At 53.3% G+C, this 20465-nt stretch overlaps 1 protein-coding gene across 13 annotated transcripts in view; it reads left to right on the top strand.

The window, feature by feature from the left end:
- PTPRF (protein tyrosine phosphatase receptor type F) overlaps positions 1 to 10955 on the top strand; it is an 86163-nt gene extending 75208 nt beyond the window's left edge. For 7 of the 13 annotated variants that reach the window (XM_027108819.1, XM_027108823.1, XM_027108818.1 and 4 more), the window contains 13 exons: positions 1406 to 1438; positions 2348 to 2445; positions 5317 to 5440; positions 5611 to 5786; positions 6488 to 6607; positions 6925 to 7079; positions 7158 to 7443; positions 7544 to 7722; positions 7935 to 8061; positions 8233 to 8358; positions 8623 to 8777; positions 8864 to 8999; positions 9278 to 10955. In XM_027108819.1, the coding sequence (XP_026964620.1) occupies positions 1406 to 1438; positions 2348 to 2445; positions 5317 to 5440; positions 5611 to 5786; positions 6488 to 6607; positions 6925 to 7079; positions 7158 to 7443; positions 7544 to 7722; positions 7935 to 8061; positions 8233 to 8358; positions 8623 to 8777; positions 8864 to 8999; positions 9278 to 9346 (1784 nt within the window). In that variant the 3' untranslated portion in view covers positions 9347 to 10955. The remainder of the gene's footprint in view (positions 1 to 1405; positions 1439 to 2347; positions 2446 to 5316; positions 5441 to 5610; positions 5787 to 6487; positions 6608 to 6924; positions 7080 to 7157; positions 7444 to 7543; positions 7723 to 7934; positions 8062 to 8232; positions 8359 to 8622; positions 8778 to 8863; positions 9000 to 9277) is intronic. The other 6 variants (XM_027108827.1, XM_027108825.1, XM_027108829.1 and 3 more) reach the window with 1 other exon arrangement.
- Positions 10956 to 20465: the final 9510 nt, after the last annotated feature.

Raw genomic sequence — 20465 nt, 5'->3', positions numbered from 1 at the left:
CAGGGTCAGAATTGTGCTGTAGAAACATAGCTCTGTTTGCCATGTGGAAGGCAGATTGGAAGGGGAGAACTTGGGGAGGCAGGCCGTTGAGAAGGTGCTGAGGACCTGGACGAGGCGGGTGGCAGTGGGGAGACATGAGCGAGACCTAAGCAGCAGGGCTCAGGCTTGACTCCATGTGGGGTGAGGAAATGGGGGCAGAGGTCCCAGGATGCCTCTGTGGTTGCTGGCTGAGCATTGGGGTGGGAGGGTCCAGGGAGACCTCCGCACCCACATCCTGGCTGGAACCACGGGCGTGGGGCATGCCAAGGAGCACGCAGCGGTCAACGCCTGCAAATAGATGGGCTCTCCCAGGAAGAGGGGGCGGGGGAAGAGAGCAGACGAAGGGCAGCCAGGGAAGGAGGTGAAATGTTGAGGAAGGATGGGTGAAGGATAGCCAAGGAGGAGGAGCCAGAGGGAGAGAGAACTCGGGGAGAAGAGTGTCCCAGAGGCCAGATGCGGAGGGCTGTGCAAGACAAAGGCCTTTGGCTTCGGCAGTTGGGACCTTGGAGAGCGTGTGGTGGGCGGGTCCTGGGGGCAGGAGCATTTCAGTGGGCTGAGGCACAGTGAGTGGGGAATGAGCAAGTGGGTGTGAAGGCCCTGCTGGGGTCTGGATCCTTGTGGCTGCAGGGCCCGGGGGAAAGGGCAGGGATCTGAGAGGAGAAGGCGGGGTGGAGCACAGGCAGTCAGAGGTGGTGTTAAAAGGGATGGGGGTCCAAAAGGACAGGAGGCTGTGGCCCCGGGCGGACCGTGGGGAGGGGCACAGTGAGGGTCACCCGAGGTGCTGAGATCGGGGAACAGGACTGCTGGTGGGGAGAGGTGTCTTTGTGCACAGGGGTGGTCTGGGAGGGAACCGGTGACCAGAAGGGGTGGCGGCGATGGCAGCACTGTCCACGGCTGAGGGTTTCCTTCTCGTTTTTTTCGTTCAGCAGATGTTTATTATTTTCTCTCATAATTTAACTCTTCTTCTGAAAATGCTTCAAACGCACAGAAAAGCTGAAAGAGTGATACAGTCCCCATCTGCACATCCTCGTGTGGACTCACCCTTCTGTTTCTCACCGCACATGCCTCATCTCTCTCTCTGAAAGCACACTTCCCTTTTGCCAGTTCATCTGGAAATAGTCAGGGTCAAACTTTGATACCAGAGGGCACGAGGTTGGCTTGGACCTAGACTTCCATCATAGAAAGAGGCCCCTGAGACCGCCCAGGCTCTGGGTGGGAGATGCATCTGCTCCTCGGGGGGCAGAGGGGGCTGCGGTGGGACTGCCCCTGCGAGCCCCCAGCCCCGCACTGTGTTCAGCAGCAGTGTAACCAGAGGTTAACGGGTTTCCTTCTCTTGCCCCCCTGTTTTTGTTCTTTTTCTCTGCAGGTTCCAGTGTCCCCAGTCGCCCGAATATCTCAAGTTAGTTTTCTGCATCCCCGTGTTTGGGGCCCACTCTGGCGTCTGTGTGTTTCCTCTACTTCTCTCACCCATCGCCTCCCTCCTTCCTTGAGTTCTTCTCTCCCCTTTTCTCTCTTTTCTCTACCTTCTCACTGCCCCGTCTTTTCTTTGTCCATCCTGCTCTCTCCCCACCTTGCCCCCTTCTTCCCGCCCTGTTTTCCCTCCCGCCACTCTGTCTGTCTCTGCCTCTCGCCTCCGGTCTCAGTCCGACCCCTCTCCCATCTCAGTCCGACCCCTCTCTGGTCTCAGTCCGACCCCTTTCCCGTCTCAGTCCGACCCCTCTCCCATCTCAGTCCGACTCCTCTCCTGTCTCCCTGCCTCCCTTTCCCCACATCTCCCTCCTCCCCTTTGCTTCTCCCTCTGAGTTCTTCCACGTCTCTGCCATGTACATCGTGATCACTCCATCCACATGCTGGGTGCTGGGACAGGGACATCACCCAGCCTCCCATGGTGACTGGCGCCAGTGAGGGCAGGAGCGCTGTCCAGAGGCAGGACCCGCAGGCGGGGTGCAGGCTGAAGCAGCCCAGCCCCATCCTGTCCACTGCCTTCCACCTGTGCTTCCGGCCCCGGCCTGGGAGGGGGGAGGCCTCCCATGCCTGTGGAGAACCCGCCACTCAGCACCATGTCACACGGACATGCTCACTCGTGCTCACACCACACACCCTTCCACCTCTGTCCTCTCCCACGCCCACCCCCAGCCACTGTGTGCCCCGCCATCCCTGTCGCCGCATGTGCCGCCGTCTCCATGCCACCAGTGACGAGTGCTCCATGGTCACACGTGTCCACATGTGCACATACATGCATTGGGGCTGTCTCCACCACCCCTCTCAGGCCTCACGCTAACTCTGCCTGTGTGTGCCCTGCTTCCAGGTATGCGAGACCACCCGCCCATCCCTATCACCGACCTGGCGGACAACATCGAGCGCCTCAAAGCCAACGACGGCCTCAAGTTCTCCCAGGAATACGAGGTGAGACTTCCCCCCTCACCCCCGCTTCACACCCCCCACCATGTGCCTGGCCCCAGACCGGCTCCTTTCCTGCCTCGGGCTCCAGGCTTCTCCAGAACACACACTGGAGGGGTCAGCAGTGGCCAGCAGGGAACTCAACTCCTCAGGTCTCAGGTTCTGGGCCTGACAGAGGCCCTTCCAGATCCCCGGGTCAGGACACTCAGTCACATGCCCCGATGCTAACAGAGGCAGACAGGTCTCTCTCTCTCTCTCCCTCTCTCTGTCTCACACACACACACACACACCCAGGTCAGTAATAACAGCTGGCATTCATGGAGAGCTTCCTGCGGGCCAGCTCTAGGCTAGGTACTTTGCATACCATTCTGCCCTCCCCACACCCTGTGAAACGGATACTGGTGTTATCCCATCTTACAGATGAGGAAGCTGAGGCTTATAGGAGGGGAAGTGACTTGCCCAAGGTCACGCAGCTGATGAGTAGTGGAATGTGTCTGTCAGCCTGTACCCTGCACATGCATGTGCTCACGGGTGTTCTCAGAGTACAGATCACAGAGATGGGGAGCTGGGGGGCCTGAATCTTGCCCCTTGGGCTGCACAAACCCTCCTGCTCAGGGCCCTCCAGGTACTCCCTTCACTCTGGCCTGGACCCTATCTGCTGGGGGCTCAGACTTCAGAGCACTGCTCCTGCCCAGAGTCAGGGCTTCCAGGCGCCCAGCTGGGGAGGTGCTTTGCTAGTGAAAGGGGTGTAAAGGAGGTGATAAGGAGAGCCCCACCTCCTCTAAGGAGCACGGGCGGAGGTGTTGTTAAGGCATCTTCTGCCTCTGCCCCACTCGGCCCCTCCAACCCCCCGCCCCACCCGTAGCGCAGCCCTGGCACAGGATGACGGGTGGGTGGATGGGTGATTGACGGGCTGGCTCCACCCTGCCTGTGAGCCCGCCCCGCTCCAGTCAGATGTCCACCCTCAGCTGGGCTGCTATCGCGGGCACCAGGGCTCCCCTTCAAGGGCTGTGAACCAGGTTTCCGCAGAGGAAATTGAGCTTGGCCGGGGAACTGATGATCACCTGTGCTGCGAGGAAGGCGTGCCGCTTCTCCCTGCAGAGCGCCCACTGGGGGCCTGCTCTGCACAGCCCCGCCATGGCGGGGACAGAGCCGCTAAGGGGGGCTCCCTGCCACCAGCTCCTTACCTGGCCTGGTCTCCCGCCCACACTCATCCAGTCCCACGTCCCACGCCGCCCTTCCTCCCATGGGGCTCTGCAGCTCACTGTCCAGACTCGGTGTCCCCTGTCCACCTTTGCCTCTTCTCTGCTCCAGTCTGCACTCTCCTCACCACAGCCTCCTCCTCCAGGAAGCCTCCTCTGGCCACCCGGCCTGCCGAGAGCTTTCCTGCAGCCAGGATCCCATAGCTGTGTTACCTTTAACGGTCAGTCAGTCGCTCATCTGGCATCGTCGGGCACTTAGCCTGTGCTGGGTGTTGGGGGTGTGGAGGCAAGTGCCCACAGGGAGCTCAGCCAGCGGGGAGACGAGCGCCGACAGATGAGAGACACTGAATGTGACCTCATACCCTGGGGTTAAACACGCAGACGTGCGGAGAAGGTCGGTCGGCCGGCCGACAGCACCGAGGCAAGCAGGCTGGGGGTGGGGTGTGCTGGGGTCTCACGGAAGCAGTGCTCGCTGACCCGTGGAGAGTGACAGGCTGGCGCCAAAACCTGGAGGACACGGTGTGCTATGCTGAGAACTTCGGGTGGTATTCGTCTGTAAAAGGAGGGTGGAAATAGAACCTATTTCGCGGGAGGATTAGATGAGGGAATACACGCAGTGTTGAGAACAGTGCCAAGCACACGGTAAGTTTTCGCTGCGCCTCAGCTGTTACTATTATCATCTGAGGCGATGAGGAGCCATGGGAGACATTAAGCAGGGAATTGATCAACAGATCTGCATTTTATAAGGATTTTTCCGGCTGCGGGACGGAGTGGGGCCAAGCGAAGAGGCAGGGAGATGCCAAGCCTGAGCAGAGGTGGCCTGGCTGAGGCCCTGGCAGCAGGTTGGAGAGAGCTGAGGGGCTGGGAGTGATGGGATGGGGCACAGAGGAGTTTTGAGGACGACTTGCAGGTTGTGGCCGGGGCTTTGGGGTAAATGGGGACAGTGCCCTTCACTGAGATGGAGCCCCAGCAGCAGAGCCGGGTTTGCAGGGGGAGCTGATGAGCTCAGCTTGGCAAGGGTTGAGACCGAAGGAGTGTGGGATGTCCAGGTGGGATGTCCAAGGGGCTGCTGGCTATTCAGACTGGGAGCTCAGGGGAGACTCTGGGCTCCAGCTGGGGTTACGGCAGCTCCAGCATATGGGCGTAAGGTCCTGAGAGCAAGTGAACTCACCCAGGAAGGGCTGGAGAGTGCAAAGAGGGCCCAGGAATGAACTCCAGAGGAGCACTGCGTCCTGCCTATGGGAAGGAACAGCCAGAGAGGGAAGAGGAGAGCTGGGCAAGGCCGTGCAGCATTGGCCAGAGCCCCAGCAACATTGGGTCGTGCGCAGCTGGCCGCCATTGCTTCTGCACTCATTCATTAGCTGGATTCAGGGCTTGAGGGACTTCCCTAGCCCCCACCCCACCCCGGACCACCCTCCTGGGCGAGGGGATTTGTGGTACCTTGGTCAGGGGAGTCTTCGGTCCATCGCCTTGCTGATCGGTGCCGTGCCAGCCTCTTCGCTCTGTGGCCAGGGGAGCTGGTGCTCAACCTTCACCGGCACCATGCAGTAGAGCGGCTGGCTGTGAACCGGGAGTGAAGGCCGGATGTGGACACCAGCTGGAAGGCTGGGTCTCCCTGGAGGCACTAGGTAGTCAGCTCTTGCCCCACTCCACCTGCCTCCTCCATTCCCTGCAGTCAGTTGACCCTGGACAACAGTTCACGTGGGAGAATTCAAACCTGGAGGTGAACAAGCCCAAGAACCGCTACGCCAATGTCATTGCCTACGACCACTCTCGAGTCATCCTTACCTCCATTGATGGTGAGCTGAGGGCGGGGCCCCCTCCCATCCCCTGATCTCCTCCTCGCTGGGTGACGTTTCATCCTCCAGGAGAGGCCCACAGGTCCCAGGGTGCACCGAGGAGGTGTGGAGGGACTGGGTTGGAGGCCCCAGGGTAATGCTCTCCCATGTCCCTTCCTGCCTGTTCATAGGTGTCCCGGGGAGTGACTACATCAACGCCAACTACATCGATGGCTACCGCAAGCAGAATGCCTACATTGCCACGCAGGGCCCGCTGCCTGAGACCATGGGCGATTTCTGGAGGATGGTGTGGGAGCAGCGTACAGCCACTGTGGTCATGATGACACGGCTGGAGGAAAAGTCCCGGGTAAGGCTGTGCAGAGCCCTGCCCAGGGCGGGGGAGGAGGGTGGCAGTGGATACTCAGCCAGCAGGTGACTTCAGACACCTTTTCCCATCCCTGTGGGAAGAAGCTCCTCAAGGGACTTGCCAAGTGCTGTTGTTTTCCTGGGGTGTCTTCGTGTCCCAGCTGCTGGACGTTCCTGGGATGTGGCATGTTCCCCATATACTAGTGGGTTCCCAGCACGTTAATATGTTGCCCCAGATGCTGTCATTTTCCAAGAATGTTAATATGCTCCCCAGTTGCTGGCATGTTTCTGGGATATTCGCGTGTTCCCCAGATGCTGGAGTGTAGCTGGGGCATTAACACGTCTCCTAAGTTAATTAGTGGAAAGAGCCGCTGTTATCTGTTTATGCACAGCAAAGCGTTGACTGGAACGTGAAATTTACAGAGCTTGAAAATGGTGCATAAACGTTATGGGTAAATTTGGCAGAAAATGTGCCTGGTGAAATCTGGTCATGAATAAACAATTTTCAGTTACGTCCCTCATTCCCCTGGTGAGGGCAGGGGTGGAGGCGTATCGTGAGACCATGATAGGGTTTGGTGAGGGGTGGCATAATGGATCTGAGAGCTCGGGGCTGAGGGCTAGACCTCCCACCCTGCTTCTGCCCGCCTGAGCCTTTGGGTACCTCCAAACACCCTTGCACCTTGCCCTGCTGTCCCTCTGCAGGTGAAGTGCGATCAGTACTGGCCACCCCGTGGCACCGAGACCTACGGCCTCATCCAGGTGACCCTGCTGGACACAGTGGAGCTGGCCACCTACACCGTGCGCACCTTTGCGCTCCACAAGGTATGGTCCTGCCCCCGTGCTTGTCCCCCGGCCGGGACCTATGAGGACAATGGTCTGAACATGGTGCGCTGGCGGGGAAGGGGGCGAGTGGGAGCCCGGTGTTGGAGGTCGGGGCTTGGAGGTGTGAGCGCACCATGACAGCCGGTGCCATGGGCGGCATGGATGGAAGCAGCACCCGAGCTCCTTCAGGCTGCCCCGTGTGGCTTCTGAGTCCCGTTGGAAAGCCGGGATCTGGCCTCAGCATTGGGGCATCCTGCCCTGAGTCTGTAGAGGGTACACTCCCTGGTCACACCGTCTCTCCCCGCTCTCCTCCCCAGAGTGGCTCCAGTGAGAAGCGGGAGCTGCGTCAGTTCCAGTTCATGGCCTGGCCAGACCACGGAGTTCCCGAGTACCCGACCCCCATCCTGGCCTTCCTGCGGCGGGTCAAGGCCTGCAACCCGCTGGACGCCGGGCCCATGGTGGTGCATTGCAGGTGAGGGAGTGCCACGCCACCGGGGGGTGGGGCAGAGGCGGGGTGGGCCCCTGCCCAGGCTGAGTCCGTGTCCTGCAGTGCGGGCGTGGGCCGCACGGGCTGCTTCATCGTCATCGACGCCATGCTGGAGCGGATGAAGCATGAGAAGACGGTGGACATCTACGGCCATGTGACGTGCATGCGGTCGCAGCGCAACTACATGGTGCAGACCGAGGACCAGTACGTGTTCATCCATGAGGCACTGCTGGAGGCCGCCACGTGTGGACACACGGAGGTGCCTGCTCGCAACCTCTATGCCCACATCCAGAAGCTGGGCCAAGTGCCTCCTGGGGAAAGTGTGACTGCCATGGAGCTGGAGTTCAAGGTGGGCTCAGGGCTGGGCCTGCCTGGCTCCAGGGCCTGGACTGGGTCCCGGGGACAGTCCTTCAGGAAGCCAGGCCTGACCAGACTCTCCCTCTCGCTAGTTGCTGGCCAGCTCCAAGGCCCACACATCCCGCTTCATCAGCGCCAACCTGCCCTGCAACAAGTTCAAGAACCGCCTGGTGAACATCATGCCCTACGAACTGACCCGTGTGTGTCTGCAACCCATCCGCGGCGTGGAGGGCTCCGACTACATCAATGCCAGCTTTCTGGATGGCTATAGGTCAGCACACTTGTGACTGCCCACCACGCCCACGGTAGCCAGGCCTGCTCCTGGCCGGCTGGGGGCGCAACAGAGTAGGGCCAGCCTGGAAGACCAGGGTGGGCTTCCTGGAGGAGGGGTGATCTGACCGGGGCCCCAAGGGACTAGGCAGCCATGGGGAGACTCGGGGGACAGCAGCACCTCCAGCATGTCCAGTCTTATGTCCACCCCAGACAGCAGAAGGCCTACATCGCCACGCAGGGGCCTCTGGCGGAGAGCACCGAGGACTTCTGGCGCATGCTGTGGGAGCACAACTCCACCATCATCGTCATGCTTACCAGGCTTCGGGAGATGGGCAGGGTGAGCACGCCAGCCACCCCTTCTCTATCGTGTCCTTCCTCTCCCGGCCCTGTCAGCCTCAGACCCCATTATCACCACCTGTGGCATCCTGCCCCCGAATCCTCTGAAACCCGGAGCTCCCCTCCCCACTTTTTCCCCACCTGACCCTGGGGCCGGGCCCTCTGTCCACAGGAAAAGTGCCACCAGTACTGGCCCGCGGAGCGCTCTGCTCGCTACCAGTACTTTGTCGTTGACCCGATGGCTGAGTACAACATGCCCCAGTATATCCTGCGTGAATTCAAGGTCACAGATGCCAGGGTGAGTGGACAGGGGAGTGTGTATATTTGTACGAAAGCTTGTCTGTAACGCTGCCAGAGCCCCTGTGGTGGGGCTGCCTTTGTGGTGCCCCAGCTCCAGCTGCAGGAATCGAAGGTGAGCTGTGGGCGTGCAAGCCCATTTCCCAGGGTGGCCTCGGTGTAACGACCTCAGGGTGCTTACCTGTGCTACCGCACTGTCCGCCTGCCCTGGGGGGCTGCCGCCTGAAGCTCCAGCCCTGACCCCGGCCTCTGCCACCTCTCCCAGGATGGGCAGTCGAGGACGATCCGGCAGTTCCAGTTCACAGACTGGCCAGAGCAGGGCGTGCCCAAGACGGGCGAGGGCTTCATCGACTTCATCGGGCAGGTGCACAAGACCAAGGAGCAGTTCGGGCAGGATGGGCCCATCACGGTGCACTGCAGGTGGGGCCGACCCCATGGAGGTCTGGGCGTGTGGGGGGTTGGGGGTTCGGGACCAGGAGCCCTGACCCAGCACTGTCCCTGGGCAGTGCCGGTGTCGGCCGCACCGGGGTGTTCATCACGCTGAGCATCGTCCTGGAGCGGATGCGCTACGAGGGCGTGGTCGACATGTTCCAGACCGTGAAGACCCTGCGCACACAGCGCCCAGCCATGGTGCAGACGGAGGTATGCAGGCCACTGGCCATGCCAAAGCCAGCTCCTCACAGACACGTGCTGGGGAAGGATGGTGATGGTACACAGGGTACCATCCGGGTACACGATCTAGGGGCAGAGTGGGGGTGGCAGGGGGAAGCCCGGGCAGATGTCTGGATCTGGCCCCTGCTGCTGGCCAGCAGAGGCAGAGGCTAAGTCCATGACCCACTGGCTGCAGTGCGAGTGCCCTGGGCTGCGTGTCGGGGTATCCTCCATCGCGGTCTGCGCTGACCAGACCCCTGTCCCAGCAGGACCAGTACCAGCTGTGCTACCGCGCGGCCCTGGAGTACCTCGGCAGCTTTGACCACTATGCAACGTAACCACCGCCCCCCTCTCCTCCGCTGCCCCCACCTGGGGGCTCCGGAGGGGACCCAGCTCCTCTGAGCCATACCGACCATCATCCAGCCCTCCTGCACAGGTGCTGCTGCTGGCAGAGCACAGCCCACCGGGATCACAGCGTTTCAGGAACATTGCCACACCGAACGGAGAGCCCAGAACTGCCCTGGGCGAGGGGGTGGGCCGGCAGGCGTGCACTGAGGCCACGTCTCTGTCCACCAGGCCCGCCCCGGAGCCCCTGCGAGCTCTCTGTTCCGCTGCCGCGTTTCTCATGCTTCTTCTCGTGGGGGGGATGGGAGCAAAGCCTCCTTTTTTATACTTTAAGTGGGGTAGACAGGGATTCTAGCCTCTTCCCTCTGACTTTTCCTTTTACAAATTCTTAACTGCAGAATGGGGTTGCGGTGTAGCTTGTGTTCTCTTTTGAATTCGCTCTGGACCCTTTCTTGGTACAACTTTCACTGCTGAAGGATGGAGTGTGCCTTCCTCGTGTGTGTGGAGCTGGGGCCGCCAGCCTGCGCAGAGGCATCGCTGATCCAGTTGCTCTTCCAGCCCTTCAGACAAGATCCTGTTTTAGCCAAATGCAGGGAAACAGTGTGTTTTTTTTGGTTTAATTTCTGTTTTGTTTTTCCGTAAGAGCCTTATTTTGGGCCCCATAGACAGTGGTGGGCGGGGCGGAGGTAGGAAGCACTCATCCCCAGTCGTCTATTCCAGTGTGTGTTTAACATTCACAGCCCAGAACCACAGACGTGTCTGGGGGAGCCTGGAAAGGCATTCCTCATCACCATCGTTTGCAAAGTTTAAAGATAAAGCAAAGACAAAAAACAAACAGACAAAAAAATCCAAACAAAAAAAAAAAGAGTCATCCCCTGGCCTCTGCTTCAAACCCCTGAGAAGGGGAGGTGGCTCCGTGTGCCTGGGATTCCCTCTGGGTCCGCAGAGCCTTGCTTTTTGTCCCCAGCATTGTGGGATGGCGTGGTGTTGGTAGGCTGTGGGTCTGGCCGTGTGGCCAAGGTGATGGGCACCAGTCAGGGTGTGTGCCATGCCCCACACACCTCTGGGCCAAGCAGGGGTGCAGCTGGCCCTTCAGGTGCATGCCAGTGGGCCTCGTAGCACACATCTGTCCTCGGAGCAGGGGCCAGATGACTCCCCTCCCTGGTTTGCAGCTGTTTTCAAAGCCCCTGAGAATCGCTCTTTTCCACTCCTTCAAAGATGCCCTCCTAAACCAATGTGGCAAGACTACTGGACTTCTCTCAGTGGTACTATACTCAATCCTTATTATCTCGGCTTGCTGAGGGGCAGGGAGCCGCCTCTCCCTCTGGGCAGCACTATCTAGGTAGGTAAGTGGGGGCGGGAAGGGTGCATAGCTGTTTTAGCCGAGGGACTCGAGGCAGACGTCCCCAGATCTAAGTAGGTGGTCAGGATCAACAATCCAGGGTTGGTAATGTTGAATGAGACATTCATTTTTACCTTGTGGATGCTAGTGCTGTAGAGTTCACTGTTGTACACAGTCTGTTTTCTATTTGTTAAGAAAACTACAGCATCATTGCATAATTCTTGATGGTAATAAATTTGAATAATCAGATTTCTTACAAACCGGGCCTCTGTCTCGGCTCTTTGCGGAGTCTGGGCTCTCTAAGCCAGTCCCTAGGGGTAGGTTCTGCCGATTTCCTGCTCCTCAGGAGACAGCGAGGCTGTCCTGAGGACCTGTGAGAAGACGGGCTCCTGGCCTGGTGCCCACTTTCTGATGGGAGCCTGAAGGCTGAGCCACAGTGCGTGGAAGGAGCACCTCCCATGGGCCACGACTCCCCGGGCCAGAAGCACACCCCCTGCCTCTCCTCACCCCCGCCATGTTCTGGGTCGCCACGTGGTGGGTACCAGGACTCCCCAGACCACACACATCCCCTTCCGTCACCTCCTCCCTCTCTTCCTCCCCTGCCATAAGGAGAAGGCTGGCACTGTGGCAGTGGAGGCCAAGAAGGTATGGAAATTGGTTAGTGAGGACTCGGATAATTCTTGCAATGTGGGTACTGGACACAGTGTGGCCGTCTGGCCCCTGGACACACAGCAACATCTGCAGTGGTCTCTCCACTGGTGATCAGATAAGTCCTACCAGGTTGTCAAACCATATGGAACTTCTGGGGACAGAAGCCAAGCAAAACCCAGAACAAGTGAGGAAGAAAAATACATGTAGTCAGCAGTGACCAGACTAGAGAGAGTGCCACGATGAGCCCAACACAGAGGTGCTGTGGGTGCACTGAGGCAGCACCTCACCCTGCGTCAGGATCAGGGAAGGCTTCCTGGAGGAGGTGACATAAGCTGGCTTCTGAGTGTTTCATAGGGTAAGGGCTACTTTCAAAAGATGGGAACAGCATTTCCAATGGAGAGAGCAACTTGTACAAGGTCTTGGAAGCATGAAACAGACCGACAAATACGAGAAACTACAAGGAACGCACATGATCTGGGTAGGGAGACATAAGGCCAGAGGTAGGCTGGAGGCAGCTGATGGGTTTGAGGTGATTGAGAATGGGATGCAGGTGTCCCTGCTGGGTGACATGCCTCTGTACTGCGCTATGCCGCCTCCTTCGAGGCCCTCACTGCACTCTAGTGTTGCCAGCTGTCTCCCTGGGGGCCCTGAGTGACCAAGGCCTGGGATCGGGGCTCTTCTTGGCTTCCCTAGCTCCTAGCTCACTGCCGGGCATATGTCTATTTGTTAAGAAAAACAACACCATCATTGCATACTTGATGATATTAAATTTGAATAAATATTTCCTCATGAAAAAATGAGCCATTAAACATTTGCAAGTGAGGGTAGCTATCAGATTATCACTTGAGCAACAGCATACAAACTGCACCGGGCAGGCAGACCACAGGGCAGGTAAGCGCCGGTGCTGGGACCCACGCGCACCTGGTTATGTCTGCTCCAGAGTCCCTGCCCTTTCCGCCGGCTGGTGTCTGCCCCGCTCCCCTTGGCTGTCACCACCCCCCTCCTCCCAACCCACTCCCCCAAGGCTCCCCATCCACCGGTCCCCAATCAGGCATCCCTTCCTCCCTCACCCCCACATCCAACTAATCACCAAACCCTGCCCATTTGGCCTCTTCTGCACCTGTTCCGTCCTCTGCATTCCCAGGACCACCCTCTCCTGCAACCATGCCTGCTCCCTGGTCTGCCTGCCCCCAGCCCTTGCTCCAGCCAGCCCATCCTCAGCACTGCGACCAAAGTGATTCTGTTGGCAGATGTGACCATGGCACTGTCCTGAGGAGGCCCTGCCAGGGCCTCAGAATCGGCCCAGACTCCACAGGTTTCCGAGGCTGCAGGACCCAGCCTCTGCAGCCTTACCATTCCTCCTCGCCCTTGGCCCCCGCCTTTCCAGTCATGACCTGGTCAACTCTTCATGCTTGCCTCAGCATTCTCTCAGCTCCAGAGCTTCCCATGAGCTATTCCGGAGCATCTCCCCCTCCACACCTCTCTAGCTGGCTAACCTGGTCCTCAGTAGTTCTTTCAGGAGCCATCCTAAATGAGGGTAGGTGACCCTGCTGTGCAAGATATTTGACATACATATTTTTCATGTAATCCTCAAAACAATGTGTGGGGTGGGTCCTATTATGCCCGTTTTGTAGATGAGAAAAATCAGGTCTCATCCACTCATTCAACAAATACTTGAGCCTTTGGGAAGGGTGAGTCACTTTAGTGCAAAGACTCCTGCCCTTGTAATGTTTATACTCTAGCAGGAGGAAATGTGATGCACACAAAAAATAATAAATGTATATATAGTTTGTTAGAAAGTGATGTGTCACGAGGTGGGGGGGAACTAGAACAGGCACATGGGGAAGGTTTTGTTACTAATCAGGGTGGCCAGAGGAAGCATCATTGAAAAGATGGAATTTGAGGAAAGACTTGAAGCTGGTGAGGGATTTTGCCTAAACATCTTCGAGATGAGCATCCAGGCTGAAGGAGCACCTGGGGCGGAGGCCCTGGGTGGGAATGTGCCTGATGGGTCGAGGCGGGTGTGCCCATGACACTGTGAGCAGGACGTGAGAGAGCAGCGGGAGATGAGGTCGGAGAGGAAGTGGGACAGCTTGTAGGCCAATGGGAGGACTTTGGCGGAGATCCAGGCATGGTGAGCAGTGGCCAGCAGATACTGGTACCGTCTTAGAGGCAGAACTAAGAGGATTTGCTTCTGGACTGGATGAGAGAAAGGAGTCAAGGTTGACCCCACAGTTTCAGCCTGAGCAACTGGAAGGATGAAGTTGTCATTTACCAGGATGCGGAAGCTGTGCGTGAGGGCTGAGTAACTTACTCCAGGCTCCCAGCTGGAATTGGTGGATCTGCCTGACTCCAGGGCTCTTTCCCCACTGCTACTTGCCCATAGCTAGAGACAGAGTCAGATGCACAGAGAAAAAATATATTTGGAAGGAAATACACCAAGAGTTGTGAGGTCGGGCGATATTTTTTCTTCATAATTTTCCAAATAATCTGTAAAGAATTAATATTACTCTAATTTTTAATAGAACAAAGTTTTAAAATGGTACCACCAATAATTCATTTTTGAAAACAACAAAAATCTTCCACATAGAAGTATAAAACATTAAAGTCCCCATCCTCTCCCTGCCCCCCAACTCCCTGGAGGGAGTCCCAATTTAGTCTGTATTCTTCTGTGTGTTTTCTATGAATATGCAAACGTGTATATAAACTATTTTTTATACAACTATAGTCGTATTGTTCATATATTTCTGCAAATTGCCCTTTTGATTTAAGTATATTGGGGACTTAAACATGTTAGTTTTTTAACATTTTTTAAACTGCTACATACTCTTCTGTTACAGATGTGCCATAATTTTTTAAATGGTTATCAATATAGTTTTTTATTAAAGAAAAAGTGGATGCACACGTCTTCTTTAATAAAAATAATTCAAACAGTCTTAAAGGATACAAAAGTTATGCTTTCAAAAAAAATAAAAACGTTATGCTTTCCTCCCTCTTCCCTCAACTCCAGTTTCATTTCCTGGAGTTCTTTTTTTTTCTTTCTTTTTTTAAATATTTATTTGGCTGCACCGGGTCTTAGTTGCAGCATGTGGGATCTTTAGTTGCAGCATGCGGGATCTATTTCCCTGACCAGGGATTGAACCCTGGCTGCCTGCAGTGGGAGCGTGAAGTCTTAACGGCTGGACCACCAGGGAAGTCCCTCCTGGAGCTTCTGATTTTAGTTTTTCGGGTGTAAGCAGTACATCTTCAAACAGTTGAAGAGTTGCACCTTCAACTAAAGTTGCACCTTTAGTAGATATACCTGGTGAGTCCTCAATAAAACCTGTGGAATTTGGTCAATTTATGTGAGCTCCCACCTGTTCCTCCTGATTTTGTTACATATATTATTACTTTTAATTCTTTGGGGGCTCCCTCATTACTTTAACAATATATTTAAACATTTATTTCCTGATTTATCACCCTAAGCAGCATCTATTGATTACCCTCTATGAAGAACGGGAACATTAGCTCACTTTCCTTGATTCTTTCTCGTCCAAGTACCATTTTTTATTTCACAGTGTCAAGACTTATAATATTTTCTGATCTGTTAGTATAATTAAGTCTTTCATCCTAACATCGAGAACCTATAAATAGGTTCAATTTCAAATCAGTCTTTCTCTGATTTTTTCTTTATTTCCTTCCCTCCTGGAGTGCACTCAGCTGCCTCAGTTTCTTACACAGCATGAGCCTTTTGCTTTACTTTGGAGGAGTACCTCTCACAAAAGTTTTTCTCATAGGATTATAAACTTTCTGATCTTTGTATTCCTCACAATATCTTTGTCTTACATTCACTCTCAGTTTTAACTTTTTCTGGCAAGGGCTTCTTTATTAAAAAAAAAAAAAAATTGTCCCCAGAAACTTTTTTTTTTTTTTTTTTTTTTTTTTTGCGGTATGTGGGCCTCTCCCTGTTGTGGCCTCTCCCGTTGCAGAGCACAGGCTCCGGACATGCAGGCTCAGCGGCCATGGCTCACGGGCCCAGCCGCTCCACGGCATGTGGGATCTTCCCGGACTGGGGCACGAACCCGTGTCCCCTGCATCGGCAGGCGGACTCTCAACCACTGCGCCACCAGGGGAGCCCCCCAGAAACTTTTAAAGATACTGTTTCTAGTTCTGTATGAAACAGTTGTTGAAGGAGGAGGGTTCTATGACACTGTTGATGTTTTGCTAATGGGTTTCTTTATCAAGTTACCCTGATGTTTGCCTGGTCTCCCACTTCGATTTTTTATTTGTAAATTCTGAACTTAAACCCAGTCCAGGCTTCTCTTGGGAAGAATGACCCCTGACTCAAGGATCTTGGGCTGTGGTTTTCTCAGCCCTGATTTCTCCATCAATCTGAGTTCATCTGCTTACTATCTTTGGAATTTTTATGTTTGAAAATACTTTGGTGTATGGTTCATGTGAGTATCTAAACTGGTTTTTCCCCCCAATAATTATTTGTTTAGATCACCTGTCTCCCTGTACTGATTTGTAATGCCTCCTTTTTAATCACATATGAAGTTATTATAAGTACAGAATCTACTTCTGGGCCTCAAGTCTGTTTCATTCATCTGTCTGTCTAGTCAAAGCCAGAACTACTCATTTAACTTTCATGGCTTTGTTTTCCTACCGGATACAGCTAGTCCCCCATCGTTATATTTTTCTGTTAAAACTAATTAGTGCTAGTCCCCTGTTTTTCTTCCACTAGATATTATTTTTTGAAAATTCCATCCTCGATTTTGGTTGCAGATAAAATTGACAGCGATGTATCTGAAGAATATATGTTAACGTAAAAGAAAGAAAAGCTAGTTGGAGTCTAAATGAAGCCTAAAATTTGAGATCAGAAGTAAACTTGCTCATCCAGCCCTGCTGAGAGGGAGGAAATGCTGTCTGATGTGTGCAGCCATCCCAGTTTCTAGAACGAGGGCTGTAATGCATACAATGCAGCCTCTTAGCATCCCCAGGGTCCACAGCCTGGCACTTTAGACCGTGATGTTTTCCTTCAACAGTTGGCTCGGGCTTCCCTGGTGGCGCAGTGGTTGAGAGTCCGCCTGCCGATGCAGGGGACACGGGTTCGTGCCCCGGTCTGAGAAGATCCCACATGCCGCGGAGCGGCTGGGCCCATGAGCCGTGGCCGCTGAGCCTGCGCGTCTGGAGCCTGTGCTCCGCAACGGGAGAGGCCACAGCAGTGAGAGGCCTGCGTACCGCAAAAAAAAAAAAAAGAAAACAGTTAGCTCATCTCTCCTTGAATCCTGTACTCGAGGTTTATCTAAATACCGTGGTTTCTTTTTTTTTCTTTTATAAATTTATTAATTTTATTTATTTTTAGTTTTGGCTGCGTTGAGTCTTCGTTGTTGCGCGTGGGCTTTTCTCTGGTTGTGGCGAGCGGGGACTTCTCATTGCGGTGGCTTCTCTCGTTGTGGAGCATGGGCTCTAGGCGTGGGCTTCAGTAGTTGTGGCATGCAGGCTCAGTAGTTGTGGCTTGCAGGCTCTAGAGCGCAGGCTCAGTAGTTGTGGTGCACGGGCTTAGTTGCTCTGTGGCATATGGGATCTTCCCGGACCAGGGCTCGAACCCATGTCCCCTGCATTGGCAGGCGGATTCTTAATTGCTGGGCCACCTGGGAAGCCCCTAAATACCGTGGTTTCTTAAGCACACCATGCTAAATCTTTGTAACAATCAAGGAGTTAAATCCAAAGCTTTCAAATCAATAAGAACAAAAGTAAACACCCTAATAGGAAAACGGGCATGGACACAAATAGGCAATTTACAAAAGAAGATACACAAATTCCAGTAAAACTCGGGAAGATACTCAGTCTATTAATCAAAGTGCAAATTGAAAGAACACTGAGGTACTATTGTGTGACTATCAATTTGGCAAAAGTTATGTGTTAATATGATGTGGGGATCTGAGCACTCATATATTGCTAGTGGGGATATAATCTGGTTCTACCCTTTGGGGGGACTATTTGGAATATCTATCAAAAGCCTTAAAATATACTTTACCTGTGACCCAGTGATACACATTTAAGAACGTATATAAAGGAAACGACCATACAAATATTTTAAAAATCTCTGGGCAAAGATTCATGGCTGCATTGTTTATAATACTGAAAAGTTAGAAACAACCCCAAATATACACACACACATAAATAAAGTCTACAGCCTTGCTCAAGTGAATATGGAGACCATCAGTATCTGCATCACCTGGGAGCATTTTAGAAACTGAATCTCAGGCCCCATCCCAGACCTACTGAATCAGGATTTGTATTTTGACAGTTCCTTAAGGCCTTTGTAAATTAGAGAAGCACTGGCAAGGATATACACTAAAATGTTAGCAGTGATTTTTCCAGGTGATGATGCTCTCTGTTTACGTTTTTTGTTTGTTTTTTTGCAGCAATCCCCCACCCGCACCCCAACACACACGCCTTTCTGGACCTCAGCTGTAAAAAGGGAATCTCCATACTACTTTTTTCCATGCTAACAGTTGGGGCCGAGAAGGTCATAGACAGAAAAAGTTCTGAAAACTCCAGGACAAATGGGGGTCCTCCCAGATTACTGCCCTCTCCCTTGGTGATCCTCCAATACATTCTCCAAACAGCAAATCTTCCAAAGTGAAAATCTGATCCTGTCAACCCTCCTTAGAACCATTTTGTTCTCATCTAAATGTAATCCAATTTCTTATAAGGCTACAAGGTCCTGCTGGATCTGGCATCCTGTCACTCCAGAGCAATAAGGTCCAACCACGTGGTAGTGTAGTTCCCTCAGGTTCCTAGTTCTCTCTCTCTCCCATCTTTTCTTTTCACACATCATGCCCTCCCTTTGCCTGGAAACTTCTCACCCCACCACCTCGCTGACTGCCCTCTAGCCCCAGGCCTCCTGAGGCCCAGGATGTCACCTCTTCCAGGAAGCCTTCCCAGGCTGCCCAGGAATGGTTAGGGGCCCCAGTGGCATAGGTGCCTGGTCTGTTGCTCCGCAATTGGGTTGTCAGATTCGTGAAGGTTGAGGCCACATTCCCACGGCCTTTGGTCTCTGCATTGAGGCGGGACATTTTGAGGCCGGGATTCAGTGACCTCCCTAAGGTGTCCACCAGCTCTGTCATTCTGCCCTGGCTCAGGTGGTTTTGACCTGGAGCAGGGCTGCTGACTGGGACTGGATATTTTGGGGGGGGGTGCAGCCAGCTCCTTGGCAGGATGATGAGGAAAAGAGTTGTATCTCTCTAAGGCAGAGGACGCCCCAGGAGCGTGCCCCTCATAAACATGGGTGAGGCCCTCCAGCTCGCCCCAGGGCCTGCCCCTTGATGCTCCCTGTTTTAAATGCATTTTCTAGTTTCTCCCCCTCTGACATGTACTTTTTTCGTAAAGATGTGTCCGTGGTAGACAAACACACCAGGCTGTGGTCGCACGTGCATGGATGCCCTTCCTAGCACACCTCACCCAGGACAAGTCCTTGAGGAATCCTCTTTTGGCCCCTACCTCCCCCACCCTCGGCCAGACAGCCTCACATCCAGCTGTGTTGTTGGTCCACTAACCATAGCACTGTGCTGAAATTATTACTCTTTCTTCTTCAGCTGTTCACATACTAAGATAGGAAAAAAAATACCAAAGATATTATGTAGGCTGTGGTGCAGAAATGAAATGCAAATTGACATTATAATTATTGTTTGATTCATCTGTCTCCTCCACTGGCAAGGACCCTGTCTCCCTTGCCTCCCAGCCCAAAGTAGGGACTCAATGAAGGTTTGCTAAAAGGATGAAACGGGAGGTATTTGACCTGGCCCTGAGGCAGGAAGTAAATCTGTTGGGTGGCATTATGGCTGGGCTGCCAGAATACTCATCCTTAGAATCTCTACTCCCAGCTCCTCCGAGGCCCTTCCTTTCAGTCTTACCCTGAGTACACACCCTGAGTCAGCTCCTAGAGGGTCTTCCCACACCCCCAACCTCCTTAACTAGGAAGGGGTCTGCATCCATTGCAGCAAACTCCACTCTCTCCCTAATGAACTGCTTTTCTCCCCATGCCCCACACTAACGGTAAGGATGGCTCATACGGAGATTTCCCAAGGAATAATATTTTTTTTTGAATTTTATTTTATTTATTTTTTACACAGCAGGCTTTTATTAGTTATCTATTTTATACATATTTATGTATATATGTCAATCCCGATCTCCCAATTCATCACACCACCACCACTCCCCTTGGTGTCCATATGTTTGTTCTCTACATCTGTGTCTCTATTTCTGCCCTGCATACTGGTTCATCTGTACCATTTTTCTAGGTTCCACATATATGTGTTAATATACAATATTTGTTTTTCTCTTTCTGACTTACTTCACTCTGTATGACAGTCTCTAGCTCCATCCACATCTCCATCCACATCTCCAATTTTGTTCCTTTTTATGACTGACTAATATTCCATTGTATATATGTACCACATCTTCTTTACCCATTCATCTGTCAATGGGCATTTAGGTTGCTTCCATGTCCTGGCTATTGTAAATAGTGCTGCAATGAACATTGGGGTGCATGTGTCTTTTTGAATTATGGTTTTCTCTGGGTATATGCCCAGTAGTGGGATTGCTAGGTCATATGGTAATTCTATTTTTAGTTTTTTAAGGAACACCCATACTGTTCTCCATAGTGGCTGCATCAATTTACATTCCCACCAACAGTGCAAGAGGGTTCCCTTTTCTCCACACCCTCTCCAGCATTTGTTGTTTGTAGATTTTTTGATGATGCCCGTTCTGACTGGTGTGAGGTGATACCTCATTGTAGTTTTGATTTGCATTTCTCTAATAATTAGTGATGTTGAGCAGCTTTTCATGTGCTTCTTGGCCATCTGTACGTCTTCTTTGAAGAAATGTCTATTTAGGTCTTCTGCCCATTTTTTGCTTGGGTTGTTTGTTTTTTTAATATTGAGCTGCATGAGCTGTTTATATATTTTGGAGATTAATCCTTTGTCTGTTGATTCATTTGCAAATATTTTCTCCCATTCTGAGGGTTGTCTTTTCATCTAGTTTGTAGTTTCCTTTGCTTTGCAAAAGCTTTTAAGTTTCATTAGGTCCCATTTGTTCTTTTTTGTTTTTGTCTCCATTACTCTAGGAGGTGG

This window comes from Aethalodelphis obliquidens, unplaced genomic scaffold (genome assembly GCF_003676395.1).
Source record: "Aethalodelphis obliquidens isolate GAN/ISIS:26980383/991018 unplaced genomic scaffold, ASM367639v1 scaffold9, whole genome shotgun sequence".
Lineage (NCBI taxonomy): Eukaryota > Metazoa > Chordata > Mammalia > Artiodactyla > Delphinidae > Aethalodelphis > Aethalodelphis obliquidens.
This window is presented reverse-complemented; position numbering and strand designations above follow the sequence as displayed.